The 17,500-nt window shown below is 40.6% G+C and overlaps 2 protein-coding genes across 3 annotated transcripts in view; one reads left to right on the top strand and one right to left on the bottom strand.

The window, feature by feature from the left end:
- The window catches only part of LOC137975035 (peroxidasin-like), a 25,651-nt gene extending 24,096 nt beyond the window's left edge, over positions 1-1,555 (bottom strand). Inside the window, exon 1 of one of the 2 annotated variants that reach the window (XM_068822068.1) lies at positions 1,256-1,555. In XM_068822068.1, the coding sequence (XP_068678169.1) occupies positions 1,256-1,455 (200 nt within the window). In that variant the 5' untranslated portion in view covers positions 1,456-1,555. The remainder of the gene's footprint in view (positions 1-1,255) is intronic. The other variant, XM_068822067.1, reaches the window with a different exon arrangement.
- Positions 500-17,500, top strand: part of LOC137975036 (uncharacterized) — a 24,254-nt gene continuing 7,253 nt past the window's right edge. Inside the window, exons 1-7 of the mRNA XM_068822069.1 lie at positions 500-625; positions 2,713-2,819; positions 12,782-12,888; positions 14,635-15,090; positions 15,564-15,590; positions 15,745-15,905; positions 17,313-17,500. The exon at positions 17,313-17,500 is cut by the window's right edge and continues 32 nt beyond it. Coding sequence (XP_068678170.1) covers positions 623-625; positions 2,713-2,819; positions 12,782-12,888; positions 14,635-15,090; positions 15,564-15,590; positions 15,745-15,905; positions 17,313-17,500 — 1,049 coding nt within the window. The 5' untranslated portion in view covers positions 500-622. The remainder of the gene's footprint in view (positions 626-2,712; positions 2,820-12,781; positions 12,889-14,634; positions 15,091-15,563; positions 15,591-15,744; positions 15,906-17,312) is intronic.

Genomic DNA, 17,500 nt, shown 5'->3' with positions numbered 1-17,500 from the left:
TTGTGAGTATCCCACGAACAATTCATTTTAAACTTCCCAGTGATGCAAATCGTGAATGAAAAAAGAAAATAATCACGCAAAGCTTGCCTCCAGTGATCCGGAACGGAAACATCGGATTACATCTTTGAAATTTTAGCATTTAGCAGACAACAAGGCATATTTCCCGCCCATTTCTAATCTAGAATGAATGGTACATCTAATTGTAAACGGAAATCGCGCAGCATTGGTTAATAAGGCAACAAAACTCTGCGTTATCGTGATAGAGAAATCAGTGGTGATTCTTTGTGTAAAAAACACGTAATTGTTAATGCACTATTAAATCGCGAAGATTCTTTGACTTCCAGCAAAGCCGGTCAAACCCGGCACATCTGATTCTATTGTTTCGCCCACTTGGCAGCCACAATAGCCACAAATTATTCAATCGCCTTCTGACGAGCCAAACGAACCATTTAATTCTCCTACTATTATCCACTACCGAACCACGCCGGATGGATGGTAAATTGAATTCAATGTGGCCCTCTATTCTATCGTTGCTTCTGGGAATTTCGTCAAGTCAAAGCAAAATGAAATCAAGGAAAGGCTGATATGCGAACCAGTGATTTCGACAAATTAAGATTTGTTGATGGTAGGAAACTTGTTGATCTCGCAAAATTAAGATGTGACCGTTTATCAAAATGAAGTACAACTTTTCCGGAAAAGGCACGGGAAAAACGATTATTCAAATTATTCACTTTGAATATTTTATGATTAATCTCTATTCCAGATAGCCACAGGTCGCTAGCGTATGAGAATACAACGATGTTGATTTTTATCTTTATCACTTGATGAAACTTCAGTTAGACGTGACAAAATGCCCTTGGAGAGTTCAAGCATTTTTCCAATATGTTTTGATAAAAAAGCACTTTTGGTGTCAAGAAGGTCGTCTGCCACATTGGCTTGTTGTCAGACATTCTCCCTATGTTTGTTTTTTCCTAACATCAAGAACATAAAAAGTCTAGGGCTTAAAACCAACAAAAGCCTATATTTCTTGATGAAAAAAGTTGCTGGGTCTTGTTTGGTATGGATTCCCTCCAAGTGAAACACAATCGATATTTTCAGCGAAGTATTTAATACTGATGGACATCCCACTTCATCTTAAATCTCCTCAAGAAGTTCCCTCAAAAAATATTTCCTTACCCTAGCGTCTTAATTGAATGGTACTTTCTTTGAAAAGAAATTCTATACATGCTTTCAAGACAAACGTTTGACTACTTACAAGTCAACTGTTGTTGACGGGACGATTGGTATTCGCGACAGTGAGTGGTGATTGCAGCGAACAGTTGGTCCGGTTTGTGTCCTAAAGCACAGACAATTCTTCGGGCAGGATAACCCTTTCCGAAAAAAGCACAGAATGAGAACGACGAAGAGCACGCGAAGCGCAGAGAAACGGAGCGCGCAAATTGTGTCAAGCGCCATCGATGCTGTACTGACTTTAAACGTTAACACAAGAGCCAGCTCAGCTCCTCGCTAAATAATCGGAAGTCCAAAGATATACACCGACTCGAGTGTCAAGTTTCACTCCCCATGCCCATGATGAATGACGAGACAGTTGTTTACTATCATACAATTACGTCTATCAAATGACAAGTCGGAGGATTTTCTTGGATGAGCCTCAGAGTCAAAGGTTAAAGGCATCTTTTTGGATCATAAAACATTAAGATTTTGGTACGTGTACTTCTCGCATCATAGTGGAAAACGGTTACGTCGGAATCATTTAATTAAGGTTCGAATGGCGTGCAGAAAATGAAAAACAACTGTTAGTGGATTTTGTCCTTTTTCTCTCCTCTCCGCCCCCCTCCCCTCGCTCGCTTTGTCGACCCTTAACCCGGCCCAGACCTAGCCGCGCGAATCCAAGATGGCGACCTCATTACGAATTCCGGGTTTTCGACTATCCAACCGCCTTCGTGCAGGCTATTTTGATCGCGACTGCTTACTGTTTTCACTTAAGGGACGGACCATTATTTTTCTGGAGGGGCGTATGAACAATAATGAAAAATATTGTTTGCAGGGCCTAAAAAGACGAAATAAATTGCTTGTAAACATGATATGAATGAAAAAAATTGTTTGCATAGAGGTCAGAGAAACTTCAAAACTGAAATTTAGACTTAAAGTATGTAGTTGTTTGTACACAGGATCGAAGGGCTCCATTAAAATCAACATTTTATTTGACCAAATTGGAACACCAAATATTACATGAAATAAATAATTGAAATGCACAAAAGTAACAGACTTGGACCTTCAAATTGACCATGCGCAAAAATAAACCCAAGCAGGACATTTCAAAGTGGTCATGTTGGCAATAAAATCAAATACCATTCACTGTTATGTATCATCCAAGTTTGCCTAATGTATAGGGGGTTTCTTGAAGGAATTACATCCACTCCTTCAATTGTCTGACAAGTGCAAACAAGCAGTACCTAATGCGCCTATGATAGCGTTCCGCCAACCAAAGAATCTGTAAGATTAATACGGCCACTATGACGGTATTAACGATCGGGGCAACTAAAGGAACCGTGCTGACTGCAATAGCACAAGATGCGATGTTTGCAACTATGTTGTCCCCAGTTCCCAGTAGTAGTTTCGCGAGCCATACAACCAAGAGAAGCTATACTATAAACTATCAGTTAGATTGTAATTCTTCAGTGTAATTTTGTGTATTTAATTACTTTTAAGGTCTGCGGATTGCAGTATGTTGGATCAGCCACCACTAAATTTAGGCTGAGATTTCATAACCACAAAAGTCGCCTTAGAGCTCATTCCAGTAAATCGACTGTTGACAGGTAATGCGACGACTTTATATATAAGCATTTTCATAGTCCTGGACATCTTGGACTACGCCGGGATATTAGCGTCCAGATTATCGATAAGGCTCACACTAAAGATAAACTGGCTGTAAAAGAAGGAGAGTGGGCATACAGATTGCAAATGCTGAGGCCAGACGGCCTCGACGATAGCGGCTTCTTTTGCAGCCAGAATCTTGTCGCCAGAAAACGGTAGTTTATGTTTCAGCTGTTGTGCATAGAGATGTAGTACGCGAACGATCTTTTACTTTTTTGTTTCATGCTCCATACAGTCTGACTGATATTGTTGGCAAGGCATTGTTCTGGGCGAGCTCCGTTTTTGCTGGGACACAAATAATACCACATTTGTTTGGAATATTTTGGCCAAGCCCTGATGGGCTAAGCCGTTTATTGAAAATCAGCATGGTAACCTAGGAAATACCCAAATATAGAAGACATGATCCCAGCAAAGGTGAGGGGACACTCGCTATCCACAAGAAAGTAAAAATAGGGAGGGTGGGGAGGGAAAATTGATTTGATTCTGTTGACATCAGCCTCCGCCTACCTTGCACAAATGGTGAATGATCTCCAGAAAATCCCGGATGACAGAAATGCTAAACTGCAACATGGGAAATAACTAACAAGGCACGTCTCACTCAGCATAAATCCTTTAATTTCCTCTGGGCAATAAATTTCCTTTTTGGTTTTGTTGTCGTTATTGTGTTTTTGTTCGATCCCTTACAGTTATTGTTGTTGGCTTTTGTTATTTATGTCGCTTTAGTTTCATCTTTTTCATATGCGTGCGCGCTTGCTATGTGTTAAGGAGGGTGCCTACTATTGTTACTGCGCATAGGTCCTGCGCATCTCGAGATACTCGGATTTCCTATGGGTGATGCTTATTAATACAGGGATATTTTTTCGCGGTCTAAGACTATGCAGAGAAAGCAGAACTTAGCAAGTGCTCTTGGTATCCAAAAAGAAAATTGAGGGTAACCATGCATTAATTTCAGAGATAATTAATTGAGCTTCAATTTGGAAAAGAACGCCATACATTGATTTGTATTTCAAAGCTTTTTACAAATATTGTTGATTAATTATCTTCGAAAAATGCGTGGTTACCCCCAATTTTCGTTTTGGATTTCAATAACACTTGTTAAGATCTGCTTTTCCAGCACATTCAGTAAACCGCGCAAAAATACCCTTACCGTCCTTAATTAGTCAAGTTTGTTATTGCCACGCGTGCACTCTGCAGTTTAAATAGCGTTTAGTTAACGTTTTGTGTAACGGTTTCTAATTACTCTGAAGAAGGCCGTCTTGTGCGGCTGAAATATAGGCGTAAACTAAAGTTGTATCATCTCTTCATTTGTGGTCTATTATAAATATATATAGTGGTTGGTTAATTAGTAATTTAAAATCTATTGTAATCTGAGATCGATGTTTGCTAGGAAATATTTGTTCCCGTGGCGGCATTTGGAAATAAATTCAGTTTTTTTAGGTTGCGTGCTTTGTCGGCTTTAATGATGTGGAGTTTTTCAGTTAGGCAAAGATTGCATCGTTTAGAAAAATGTTGTTGTAGGCGCTAGCTTATCTTCAGCAAGAGATTATGAAGGTACCTTCATAATCTCTTGTCTTCAGCTAGTTCGGTCCGGTTAGCGTATTTTCTGTTGTGGAATGTTAGTTTATGTTGCGTCTATAGTTGTTTGAATGTTCGCTGTGTTAGCCCGATGTAGTTATTTCCTGTGTTGTCTTTGTCTGTGGTCACGTTGGCTTTTTAGATTACACTGGTGATGAGGCAGTTGTTATCTAGCGAGCATTGGTCTTTTTTTTCTACAGTTGCATCCGTTTTGCGATGTGGTCTTGTTGTTAAGAATTTTATTGTTATGGTTCTTAATGATGTTGCCCATGTTTGGCATGCAACTGTAGCTTACTTTCACGTTGTTCTTATTGAAGACGGAGTGGAGGGTGTGGTTTGGTGGGACGTGTTTCTTGATTAGGTTGAGGAAGATTTTAGCGATGTTTGTTTGACCATTGTTGCTGTATGGGGTGTTAAACCAGATGATGTTTCTTTTCTATTTCTTTTCGTGAGTGCGGTTGTGTTTTTCTTACAGTAGTGAATCCACTTGATCTGAGGGCTTTGTCGTAGAGAGGCTTAGCTTTGTCGAATGTTTCTTTGCTGGATGATATCATCGAATATCATCTTTGCTGGATGATATCATCCAGTAGTGAATGCTTTCGATGATATCATCCGGCAAAGATGTGGTTTACAAGTTAACATGTGCGGGCTGTAATGCCTGTTACGTCGGCGAAACGGTCCGGCATTTTTCCAAGCGTATGAAGGAGCATTTAACCAGTGCTAGGGCCTCTCACATTTTCAGCGATTCTGAGGCTTCGAAATTGGTCGAGGCTTTAATTGATGAAATTTTTGCTGTGACATTTAATATAAACGGCGCACATAAGCTTTCTGCGACAAACATCACATTGGCAATAAGAACAGGAAAAACACCAAACAACGATCATAGAAAACGAAAAGTTCTATTTTTCTGCAAGTCATTTAAAGCTCATCAATTCAGTGGAATGTTCTAAATCCCTCAGATGGTGTCCCGAGTACAGGATCCACTCTAACTCAAAAAGATCTTCCGTCCCATCGGTTAATTTGTTTCGGAAGCATTAAATAGACAAATCTGTTTCTGTCATTTTGTGGATTGGCCATTTTACAGTTCGTTCGTTGCTTAGTGACCTGGGCCCGGTTGCTCGAAAGCCGATTAACTTAACCCAGGATTAGCGTAAACCTTTGTTTCACGTCACGTTTTCAACTTTTTGGTGAAAGTTTCTTTTTCTTGTTTTTGCCTTTCAAGATTGACTTCTTCTAATGAAAAGTTTTGCCGAAAATCAGCCTTGAACAGCATTTGGGAGCAGAGAAATAAACTCCATGGTTAATTGTTTATCTGGGATTAGCGTTAATCGGCTTTTGAACAACCGGGCCCTGGCCCATAAATTGTTGCGAGGCTGCTGGTGACCACCTCACTGTGTGGTTGTTAAGGCTAGTGATAGCGTTCTGTCCTGAAGTGTTGTTGTTGTTGTTGTTGTTTGGAAAGAACCAATCTTGAACATGACTGTGGATTGAAGAAAAAGACTGCAAGTTATTCTAATATTTTTGCTGGATTTTTGAGACGGTTAGTTTCAGTTCTTTCAAAGTGTTAGTAAACTTTTGAATAAAGTATCGCAACATAGAAAACTCATAAACATATAAAACCATGTCATGGGTAATTGCATTATTTGTTGGGGATTGTTGATGCACTCAACCTTTCCGAATTTTAATTTTGTTACCAGAAGAGTTTTCTACACAAATTTTCACTCATTGTACTTTTAATAATACACCATTTCATTTCCTTCATAAGTTTCTAACCACTCATTTGGTCATTTAATCCTATATCAGCGATTATATAATCCAGATCAAGGACGTCTAAATATTGCATTAACATTAAACCGTGCAACATCAGTAGTTATTCGTTACGGTTATTCAAGACTAAAACTTCATCCCTTAAAGTATGCTACATTTTCAAAAAACGGTGACCACATTGTTTTAATAATTGACTTTGCGTTTCCTTTAGTTTCTGTTTCAACTGGTATACCACCGTGTCCGCCATGATCAAACCCTCAACTCCTTACATTTTCAACGACAACAAACTATGTAACCCCTGAGATTTTTCCTATTCAGTCCGGGCTCGTTCGTAGTTCCCCTGCTTCCGCGCGTTTGAAAACGGCCTCTCCTCTACCTGGGCACTGGACACATTGAATTCTGCGTACAACTATACTTAACAGCTGGCGCAGCTGTAGAGTCAACTATTACTAGTAGTGTAAATCGTGCCGTAGTAATTCTAATTACGTGGGATGTCATAGGTAGATCACATCTGAAAATCGAGTTCCTTTTTCTTTTCTGTGTTTTTCGACGTATGACAATTAGCGACGTGCTTGTGCTTCTCACTGAACTTAAGCCCTGCTGGATGGGGGACTATCGAGATATACAGTTTAAAAAACTAGATTGCCCTTTGTAGACGCCGTATGCATCCTAATGCCTTTTTTTTACCCATTCAAATCTCAACGCATCTCACGTCAACACCTCCAGGCGTCTTGTTAGTCTACATTGACATTAAAAAAGCACAAATGTTTGTACCGGAAGCCTCGCTTCCATTCTTAGGCCAGGTATCTTAGCTACGTCTGAAAATTGGTCTACTGAGGCGACCAACTAATGGACCTTAATTTCTGTTAATGGGCTGGGCTCGGCTACCATAGCCCTTCGCATCCATGTCACGTCAGACAACCCTGACGTAAGAAAAGTTAGCTAGAAAATTTGCTTGCTGCTAGATTACGTTTCCCAGATTTTGCTGCTAAATAATTTTTTTTGTTATTATCTGTAAAAAGGCTAATACTGTGCCGTCTCTGGATTTATTTCAAGGCAACAAGATTGCTTATTGTTTGAATAAAAACAATTTATAGATGACCATGCCTCGAACAGGTACTGTTGCACTCAGTGAGACCTGTTAGTGGAAATCATTTTGACTGAAATCATAATTAATTTATTGTTTTGTCGAGTTGCGGGCTGAGAACTTTGCTGACGGGTCCTCAAAAAGTCGTATTTCAAAACATTTCAAGAGGTAATTGACAGTTAAAGGTAGGCCAAACAAAAGTGATCAGTGAGTAACTTTAGAACGGCTTTTTACCTAACGTAAAGGAAACTCGTTTACTCTCTTCTTCACAGCAGGAAGTTATTCAAATCAGTGTCGCCACAAGAACTTTAAATGTAGACTAAACACTCAATTAGTTAAGAGATAATTGAGAAAAAGGAACCACTTAGCTATTTTAGCGGGTTGCGGCCATTCGCACCACGGTCTTTGTGCGAACGACTGGCACGAACGAAACATCAGTATTGGCTGGATGAACCTGTACTCGACTTGACAACCTCCATCCTGAAATCAAAACCACAGAGCTCGTTCAGTGAACCCTTCATTTTGAGTCAATAACCACCAGTTTTCCATTGAGCAGTTAGAGCAACCAATGTTGAATACTTTTGGAACACGTTTTGCATGACAATCAGTTTCCCGGTGATCTTAAAAATTATGAAATCTGCCTAAAAGTCGAAATACAATCCCATTACCTGCATGGCTTCCAGCTGGTGACTAGGTAAATGCTACATATACTGCTTCTTTCGCTATCTCCCTATCCTTTATCCGCCCAAAATAGGGCAACGTCAACGATTTAAATCATAACTTTGGGCTTGCCGTAAGTATCTCGGGATTATTCCATCTTATTCACGTTGTCAAATACCTGACGAAAGAACTATAGCCTGACGTTTTCACTAACGGCGAAACATAACAGCGCTTATTTCACCGCGAAAACGGAGTTGGCGCGAGCATAAGCCCAAGCGCCAGCACAGGCCAATTAAATCACTCTTGCCAGTTTACCCGCGTCTGAGTATTTGAACTGAAAAAATGGGTGATGCTGTGGTTGATTTTCATGATGCTTATGTCGACGTTCGTTTTCAATAAGCTTCTTACGCTTGTGCTTGTGCGTGCCCTTGGGTCGCTAGTGAAAACCAGGCTTATCTTAGTAACTGGACGAGTACGAACGGTTTTAATTAAGGTAAAGCCAGAGAATGAACGGCCCATTGTTATATGCGCACGTTGTCGTCAACACCTGAAATTTTTTAGTGTTGCTGTTTTTCACGTTGTTGTTTTCAGGATTACGGCGAAGAAATGTACTAACATGCATGCCGCACGTTCTTGTTTTGTGATGTTGTCAGTTGCAGCAGCCGTCGTTGCAGTTGCCTAATAGGGAGTTAAATAAGAAACACGGAGTTTAAGATCTACGACGCGACTGTAACAAAAACGAGTTTAAAATTGTAAGTTCAGGTTTATTAATCTTTTTCGTTATTTATATGTCGCCTTGTCTAACTTCTAAAAACTAGTGTAACTTTCCAGGAACTGAATTAGAACGTGCGGTGGTGAATCTACGACGGAAAATTCAAATTCGCTGCCTTTCGTTCACGTTCTCCGTAAAACTGGAGAATTGGTAATTTGGCGTCGTAGATTTGCCGTAAAACGTGAAAGAAATGAACAAAATTGAAAAATGCACGTGCAGAGCGTGCAAAACTATTGTTTTTGCTCATTAAATATGCACAATTTGTGACGTTTTCGTTGCCTTCGCGTCGTTAAGATACCACGACGGCTACGGCGAAGAAAACGTCAATGCAAAATATAAGTTTGAGCTATTCTAAGTATTTCATGATTATTCCATCTTGTTTATTACAAAATATGGGCGACTTGTCCTATAACTGGATTGGTATAGGACGGATTTGAAGTAAAGAGTGAGACTGAAAGATTTACTGTAGTTTGTCCACGTTGTCGTCAAAACCTTAAATTTGGTCATTTCACGTAGTAGTTTTGACGAGTGCGGGAGAGAAATGTTCAAAAAAGGGTGCCGCACGCGCAGCACGAGCATTTTGGTTCTTTTAACCAATAATATGATTGCTTTTTGGCGTTGCCGTAGCCGTAGCCATCGTCGTTGTTTCTTAAACTCCTCACTCCCTGACGACGACGGCTACGGCAACGACAGCGTCACACAACAATATTAGGGAGCTTACACAAGGACGACGGCGACGGTTATGTCCCCGTGTACCGGTTAACGAAAGTGGCGTGACATTGGTCAAACGAAACATAGCGTGACAGCTGGATAACTTCTTGTAATAGGGAATTTTAAGATCTACGACGGCGACGGTCGACGAAAACGCCACCTCAAAATATAACTTGGCTCTATCTTAAGTCTTTCGCGATTATTCAGTCTAGTTCGCGTCGTACAATGTGAGCAAAGTATCCTTAAAATAAATCGGTACGAGCGATTTCAAATTTAAAATAGAGAATGAAGGATTCTCTGTTGCATGCTTACGTTGTCGTCAAAACTTCAAATTTGGTGATTTCACGTCGTCGTTATGCAGAGGACCGCAAACATGATTGCTAAAATCCGTGCTGCACGTGCAGCACGATTATTTATGCTCTTTTAAAGGGGCTAGGTCACGCTATTTTAGGTAATTTTGTTTAATTTTGTTAATTATGAGCTCTAAACGTCAAATTGGGAGAGCAAGAGTCTTTCATTTGCAAAATCACGGCAACATAACAACTGAGAATGATTTTCAAGCTTTGTAAATGACATTTTGATATAGACTGATATAAATTTGAAAAAAGGTGGGCCGACGTTTTTCAAATTTACCCAAATTCAATCCATTTCAATCCTCTCCATCCAGTTTTGTCCATCCATGTCCCTTGTTGGCTTCCCTGTGTTTTGTTAGAGTTCTTGTATAGTTTTGAACAGTTATTTTAACATTTTAGTTAATTCTATGACCATTCGATCAGTGCTGAATATGCCTAAAAGAGCGTGACCTAGCCCCTTTAACCAATGATATTAAAGTTTGTTGCGTTGTCGTAGTCGTAGCCGTCGTCGTTTCTTAAATTCCCTAATAAAACGACAACTGGATCACTAGATAAATCTTAAAATGTTTTGGACTATTTGAGACCAGTTGGGTTATTGACCCAAATGACTCAAATAGCCCAAAACATTTAAAGATTTATCCGGTGTGAGTGATCCAGTTGTCCTTTTATTACTAGAGCATGTATTCACGCTATGTTTCATTTGACCGATGTCACGCAATTTTCGTTAAGCGGTACACGAGGACATAACCACGGTGACTCCAGCGAAACAGCGTCTAAAAATACAGATGGTTTTCACCAGACGTCACAGCAGCCATGTTGGTGCAAAGACCGATAGAAAAAAAGTTTTTTTGGGAATTTGACTCCATTATAAGGCAAAGCATGAGCCAAGTTTGTTATTGTTTTGTGTACCAAAATGGCCGTCTCACCATGTGATTGAAAACCATCTATTATTTCCCGTTATTGTAATAATTTCGTCATGACCCCAAGTCGTTCGGAATGGAAAGTGTACATCAACACTGCAGGAATAAAATTGGCATGAATGGTGTGGTTATTTGCGAAAAAAAAATTAAATGTTTCGTCAGGTTCTCACGCTCTCTACGCACAAATTTGGTCAATTCACGTCGTTGTCAGGAAGAGGACGGCAAAGAAACTTACCAAAATGCGAAACACACGTGCGGGGCACGCACAGCATTTGCTTTTGTTTATTAAGATCCGGAAATACGGGCAACATTTTCCTTCAACTTGTGTCGCAACATTGTTGCATTGCAAGTTAAAACCCTTCGTTGCGCGTATTACCTTGTGCTTGCTCAACTTGTCTCGTTGCAAATTTCTCGAATCCTGCGCATATGATTGGTCAGTCATGTGTAAACAAAGATGGCGGCTGCTCAACTCTTTCGTAGTTGGAAGAGAGTGCTTGCCGCACTCTGTTTGGGCCTTTTGCTTGGTGAAGACGAAAAAAGGCCTCGAAAACGAAATCGAAAAGTTTACATGCGACAATGGATTTCCATGCGAGGTGGCCCAAAGACTACGATAGCCCGGCGATAAGTTGTATTTTTTGTGACAGTTCCTCCAAGCCTTTTTTCCTATTTTTCTTTTGCTGTTTGTGTTTTGAAGGGACATACAAGGTGTCCCAAAGACTACGATAGGGCAAATATCTGACTTTCCAAGAGTTTCTGGTCTACTTCAACAGCTTCAATCTCGTCCTCTCCGTCCGCCTTCTTTTTTAATTTGCCACGTAGCCTAGCCTGCGCTCGCAGACGTATTTCCGGTTGTCGCTTCTCTCCGCCCGAAAAAGGGCGGAGAGAAGCGACAACCGGAATTACGTCTGCGAGCGCAGGCTACACGTAGCCGCGCTTCGCTGACGTCCAATCACAAGCATTGAATTCAAACTTGTTGCGAGGCAAGTTGAAGCTTCAGTGGTAATACGAGCAACAAACTAAAATTTGTTGCAGAAAGTAGAAGTCGAGTCTATTTTTCGCAACACGACGCCTCAACTTGCAACATATTAGATTTTGCTGCGAGACAAGTTGGTCACGCACACGGTAATACGTGCAACAAAGGGTTTCAACTTACAATGCAACAATGTTGCGAAACAAGTTGAAGGAAAATGTTTCCCGTATTACCAGACCTTTAAGCCCGTCGTCTTCCTTGCATAAGCTCCCTAATATCATTGGGACGTGCACGTGCGGGCACGCATTTTAGTGCACATTTTTGCAGTGCTATGCATGTAAACGGCGTGACATCACCAAATTAGGGCCTTAACGGATCAACGGATTGGCTCTGACGAAGGGCTAACGCTCGAAACGTCAGCTTTATAGTGTTGAATCTGTGTACGGTGGCCAATTTACATGATCAACTCCGTTGATAAAACCAAACTTTTTGTATACTACTTCTCCACCGACGCATCACCACAGTTTCTTTAGAAACTACCCCCTTCATTCATTTAGGGCCTGTTTGTATGAGGCGAGCCAACCCGGTTAGGCGGGCTTGCACGCTTTTCCCGAGATCTCGGTTAATGCCTTTTTTTCTTTGGTAAAATCTCGATTCGTTTGAAGGAGAAAGTGGGCTTGCCCGCTTGCCGAGATCCCGGTCTGAGCTGTCGAGATCTCGGCAAGCCGGGCTGAAAAATTCTCACATAAACGGTCCCGCTCGGTTTGCCGGGACGAAAAGTTGTCATGACTGAGTGGGTTGCCTTGAAAACGAAACCAGATTTACGTGATCACAGGATTATTTCCGCATCTTTGGTCTATTTACTGGTGCTGTTGAATGATTTCTTTCAGTTTTAATTCTATGTCTTAGGGAAGGAGCATTTTAGGATCACATCCCTAGCTCAAGTTGCAAAGTGTGTATAGTTGCTGTTTGCTGGTCTATTAAATTCCCAACGCTAATAGAACCCCTCTCTTCACATGCATGAACTGAGGCGACACTCCTGACCATTTATTAAAGAACTAACTATTGATCACTGATGTCCAATTGCAGCAACCGTTTTGGAACTATGCTTTATCGGACGTGTTTTGTCGAGCTGCTTGTCTCGTTTCTTACGACAGTTCAAACTCAAACCGCTTCTGCACTCGCCACAAAAGCAGGTAACTGCAGTTATGTTCCGAATATTAACACCACGTTTTTCGAAGCCGCTAAACGGGATCAGCTGCGGTAAAAACGATTATCTTCATCGTGTTGTTGATTAAAGCAAAACTGAACCAACTGAACCAACCGGTCGGTGCTTTTGCTCTTAGTTATCTTGAAAACAGACTAGAAGATAATCTTCTTAAAACAGGCGGATGGCAAGTTCACATATGGCTTTTAGGGTCCGAAAATGTTTGAGGAAGTTAGAGAAACGGCCGCCTGAAACGATGCTTTCTTTTTTGTCGAGACAAAAAAATTCCTGGGCAAACTAAGGGCGCTTTCCTTTTGTCAGAACTGGCAGACCAGACCCTTCAGTTTGCAAAGAAAATAAAGCAATTTGAAGGAAAACTTGCATGATAATCCCTTGTATTCTTCCGGAGGAGCATATTTCATACCTTCGAAGCGTGTTAATTTGAAGGCGTTGTAGAGTTAGTCTTGCCAAATGCCCTGTCTGGCCGGTCAGTTCTGTCAAATGGAAAGCGCCTTAAGTCTAACTAACAAGACAAGATGGTATCCAGGAATGAACAATAATTATGAGTCGCAAGTACATGTGACTGATCACAAGTGCTCTACTAATCGGGTCGTATCGTACCTAATTGAACGGGCTTCAGGATTGGCGAAAAGAACAATAGAACGAACAAAGATAACAATGGATTTAGCACAGAAAACAATAGGAAGTACGACACTATACAACCAATGAAATATAGTGTTCAACAAGAGGTACGACCCTACCCTACTAATTAGGGAGCAGCCGACTTGCGGGCAAATTGGGGAGACTGCTTGTCAATCAAATCACCTGAAACTGAAGCAGATTAAAACAGCCCTTTTCACGGTTAGTTTTTCTCATTTGCATTACAATGTAATTTTGCGTGTATGTGAGGCAATTTCGGGCTATTTTGTAGTTTTAACCCGAAATTGCCCGCACCCACGTTAGATTACATTGTAATGCAAAAAGCCAAATACCCGGCGAACAACCTCTCCCAGTAGAGTAGATAGCCATAAAACTCAGCACCTTTGATCATTTTGAATTTCAAGTTAAATTGTATTATGAAATTGTTATATTAACAACTGATTTCAAAAGTAAAAGATTCAATCGTTTGTTATAAGATCGCTCTTAAAGTGCCCATCACCTCAACCATGGTTAATAGATGTAGGCTGGTTATGAAACTCGACAAGTTTCTTTGTTTCATGTTTTTGTTCGCTTTTTTGGCCTTGACCCTGCACAAAATCCGACAAAAACACGCTTTTTTCGGCAGGATAACCAATCAAAAGCTTCGACGAATTTATTTGAAAATAACTTGCGAACCAAAAACAAAAGATTGTGCGGGGTCACGGTCGGTTCAACATCTAATTGCGACTGTATTGTTCCTGCTTTTGAAATTCTCAGGGTTTCATAACCAGTCCCTAGATTAACCATGCCTCAACAAACTTTACCACTTAATTTATTCTCCGAAATCGTCCCAAATATATTGCGTAGTTTTTGGAGCCTTTTTATTGAAATTTCACTTTCTTATTGGCTTTGAAAGACAAGAAAAGTGGTCATGATTTTATCCATAACCGAGCAATGAAGGGGAATGGGTTCGATACTGGGTTGACGTCACAGACTGCTTTGAGGTGAAAGGTAACTTTAAGCGAAATCCACTTTCACGCCTTCGGTGAATAAAAGCGTCAAGTTGCTATGTACACTTTTATTTCAAACTCTATAGCTTCTGTTGCATCCCAAAAGAACAAACAGTCGGCGTTCGTGGAAGCAGAACTGCGCTTGATGAACAAATATCGCTTAATGCATGCAGCGACTCCCCTTCAACTCTCGCAAGACCTCAGCAAAGAAGCGAAAGCCTGGGCAACTCAACTGGCCAATCAGGATAAAGAGAAAATTAATGTCAACTCCAAATACGGTCAAAACATTTTCTCATCCAAGAACACGGATAAGCTCGCTGCTAAAAGCGTTCGCTCGTGGTATAATGGGATCCGATTTTACGACTTTCATAGCGCGAAGAGTTCGTTGAAGTCTGTGTATTTTACACAGCTCGTATGGCTTGCTTCACAGGAAGTGGGAATTGGGAAAGCTGTTAGTGGGAGTGGAAAGACCTACATTGTCGCTTTGTTCGACCCACCAGGAAATAAGCGGGGATATCTCTACAATGTCAAGCCAGTTTCAGGTAAATAACTTGTGAAATTTTTGTAAGATTAAAAGAATATAAGGTAAGGGAGTGAATCACCCATGCCAGGCCCTAATTCGTTAAAAATTATTTGAAATCTATTTTTAGTTCTGTGTGTTTGTTCTACGAGGTTATTTCAAGGTCGACACCTTACTGGTCAGTTAGTGTACAATTGGACCAAGTTGTCATGGGAACAATAGATAAAAATAAAACTTCGCTGGGTACGCGCGTTCTAAAAATAAATTCCAAATTATTATCATCATGAGGACAAAAGACTCAGTCCAGTAGACGCCCTCTGTTACCACATACTTTCATGGTAAGGCGTCACTTACTTTTCAAAACTAGAAACTCGGTCAAATCAATATCATTGATTCATTTGAGGTTTCTTATAGCCATTAATATGACCTTGTATTTGCTTGCTGCAGTAACAAATGCAAGTTCAAACAATAATCCTTTTCTTTCTTATGTTTCAGGTAGTGGAGTTGGAAAGCGAGGGCCATGTAAGTCGATCGCGGCAGCTGTGCGCAGTCGAAATTATTCTCTTTATAATTACAAATATTGTACCGCACAGAATATATTGATAAGCTTGACCAAAAACGAATACAATTAAAGAAAGCTCTCTAACATATAAATTCAATTCATTAATTTTCATAGCAAAGTGTCCCGATGAATACAAACTCTACAATAATGTTTGCTACAAATATTTCCCGGGACCAGTTAACTGGGTGCAAGCCTCAGAGAAGTGTACTGAACAGTTTTCTTCACTGGCGTCGATTGAGAGCCAAGCTGAAGATTTTTTCATGCGGACCGTTGTGGTGAGTGTGAAAATAAGCAAATGCAGTCTTACGTACTATTCATTAGAGCGATTTTGAAATGAGTGTCGTAAAACCAAAACCATAGTAATTACTTTAACCAATCAAAAAGGACGGAAACAATCCAGTAAACCAATCAAAACTCGAAGTAATTACACGTAGCCGACACAAAAGGCGGAAAAATGTGCACGCGCGAGCCACAATTTGTTTTGGTTTCCCTTCCGATTGGTTGAAAAAGTGGCGCGAAAACTTTGAACCAATCACTGAGTGAAGTAGATGCAAAACGAAAAGTAATTAGCTAATTACTTTCGACACTCAATTGAAAACCGCTCTATTAGGTTGGAGGGATGGCAATGATTCTCGTTATGATCACTAATACGGTATGATCTCTTAGTAAAGTTCGCGGACCGATCCGTTCCGAAAATACTCGAGATCTTTTATTGCATGTGGGTCTACTGATTACGGTGTGTGCATTTGTATGTGGTTTGAGCGTATTATACAACATATTCATGCCTACTTTCAACGAAGCCATTTCAGTTTAATGCCCCGTGTGCACGTTGGCTCAAACTTCGTGCATGCGCTATAAAAGATGAATCAGCCATGCACAACCATGCCACGAATGCGCTTTGGTTAAATTCGTTTTAACTTTAACGGGGCTAAAACTCATGACCATGCGATTGCGCTGTCTAACTCAGTGTTGCAAATTAACTGCGATGATCTTCAACTCTCGTGTATTTCAATTTCCGCGGTTCAATTAACATGAGTTCATACATTCCATATCATTAATAGTGCGCGCGCGCAGAGAACCATGGGTAAGAAATTATACGACCGTATGCCCACCCATCCATGTACGCCAATGTGACCAGTATCACGTGACCATATCGCGGGCTCAAGTTTAGCCAATCAATACTTGTATTACCACTTGTATAATATTGTAGGTTTTCACTCAAGTGATCAACAGGCATGTTTTTCAACGAAAACAAAAGGAAGCGTTTGCATAATAATAGACTTCAATTCCGGGAGGATTTGGTCAGGCATCAACATGGCCACCTTTTCTTTGTTTAGGGGCACCAACATGGCGGTCATGACGTCATGTGAAAACCGAGAATACTTGTCTCCAGCTAGTTTACGGCGTACATCTTTGCTATTGGACGTCCATGCTATGGTTAACTGACACTTGTCAAAACAAGGAATCCGCTGACCAGTTTCACATGATCACGAGGTCAGCTTTTTTTAAGTTGACCGCTGACTAGGTACTGGGCTTTGATTGGATCGCAGGCTCAAACCAGGTTAACTTATTGTAAGAATAAATAACCCGGGAGCTCCGCTTCTAGGCTTGGCTAAATCTATATATTAAATCAGATTTCATTTTGCATTCGTACTTAAATCCCATCCAATTCATTTTTACAGATATCTGGGAATGCATCAGACGCTTGGATAGGTGCAAGCGACTTAAACAATGAAGGCATCATGTCCTGGTTAGATGGCACTCCAAATCACTACATAAATTGGGATTTCTATCAGGACAATTTCTCTGGCAAAAAATGTGGCGTTATTGAGACCAATTTTAACTGGAAATACAAACCATGTGATAAGGC

Source organism: Montipora foliosa, chromosome 11, assembly GCF_036669935.1.
Source record: "Montipora foliosa isolate CH-2021 chromosome 11, ASM3666993v2, whole genome shotgun sequence".
In the NCBI taxonomy this organism is placed as follows: domain Eukaryota; kingdom Metazoa; phylum Cnidaria; class Anthozoa; order Scleractinia; family Acroporidae; genus Montipora; species Montipora foliosa.
This window is presented reverse-complemented; position numbering and strand designations above follow the sequence as displayed.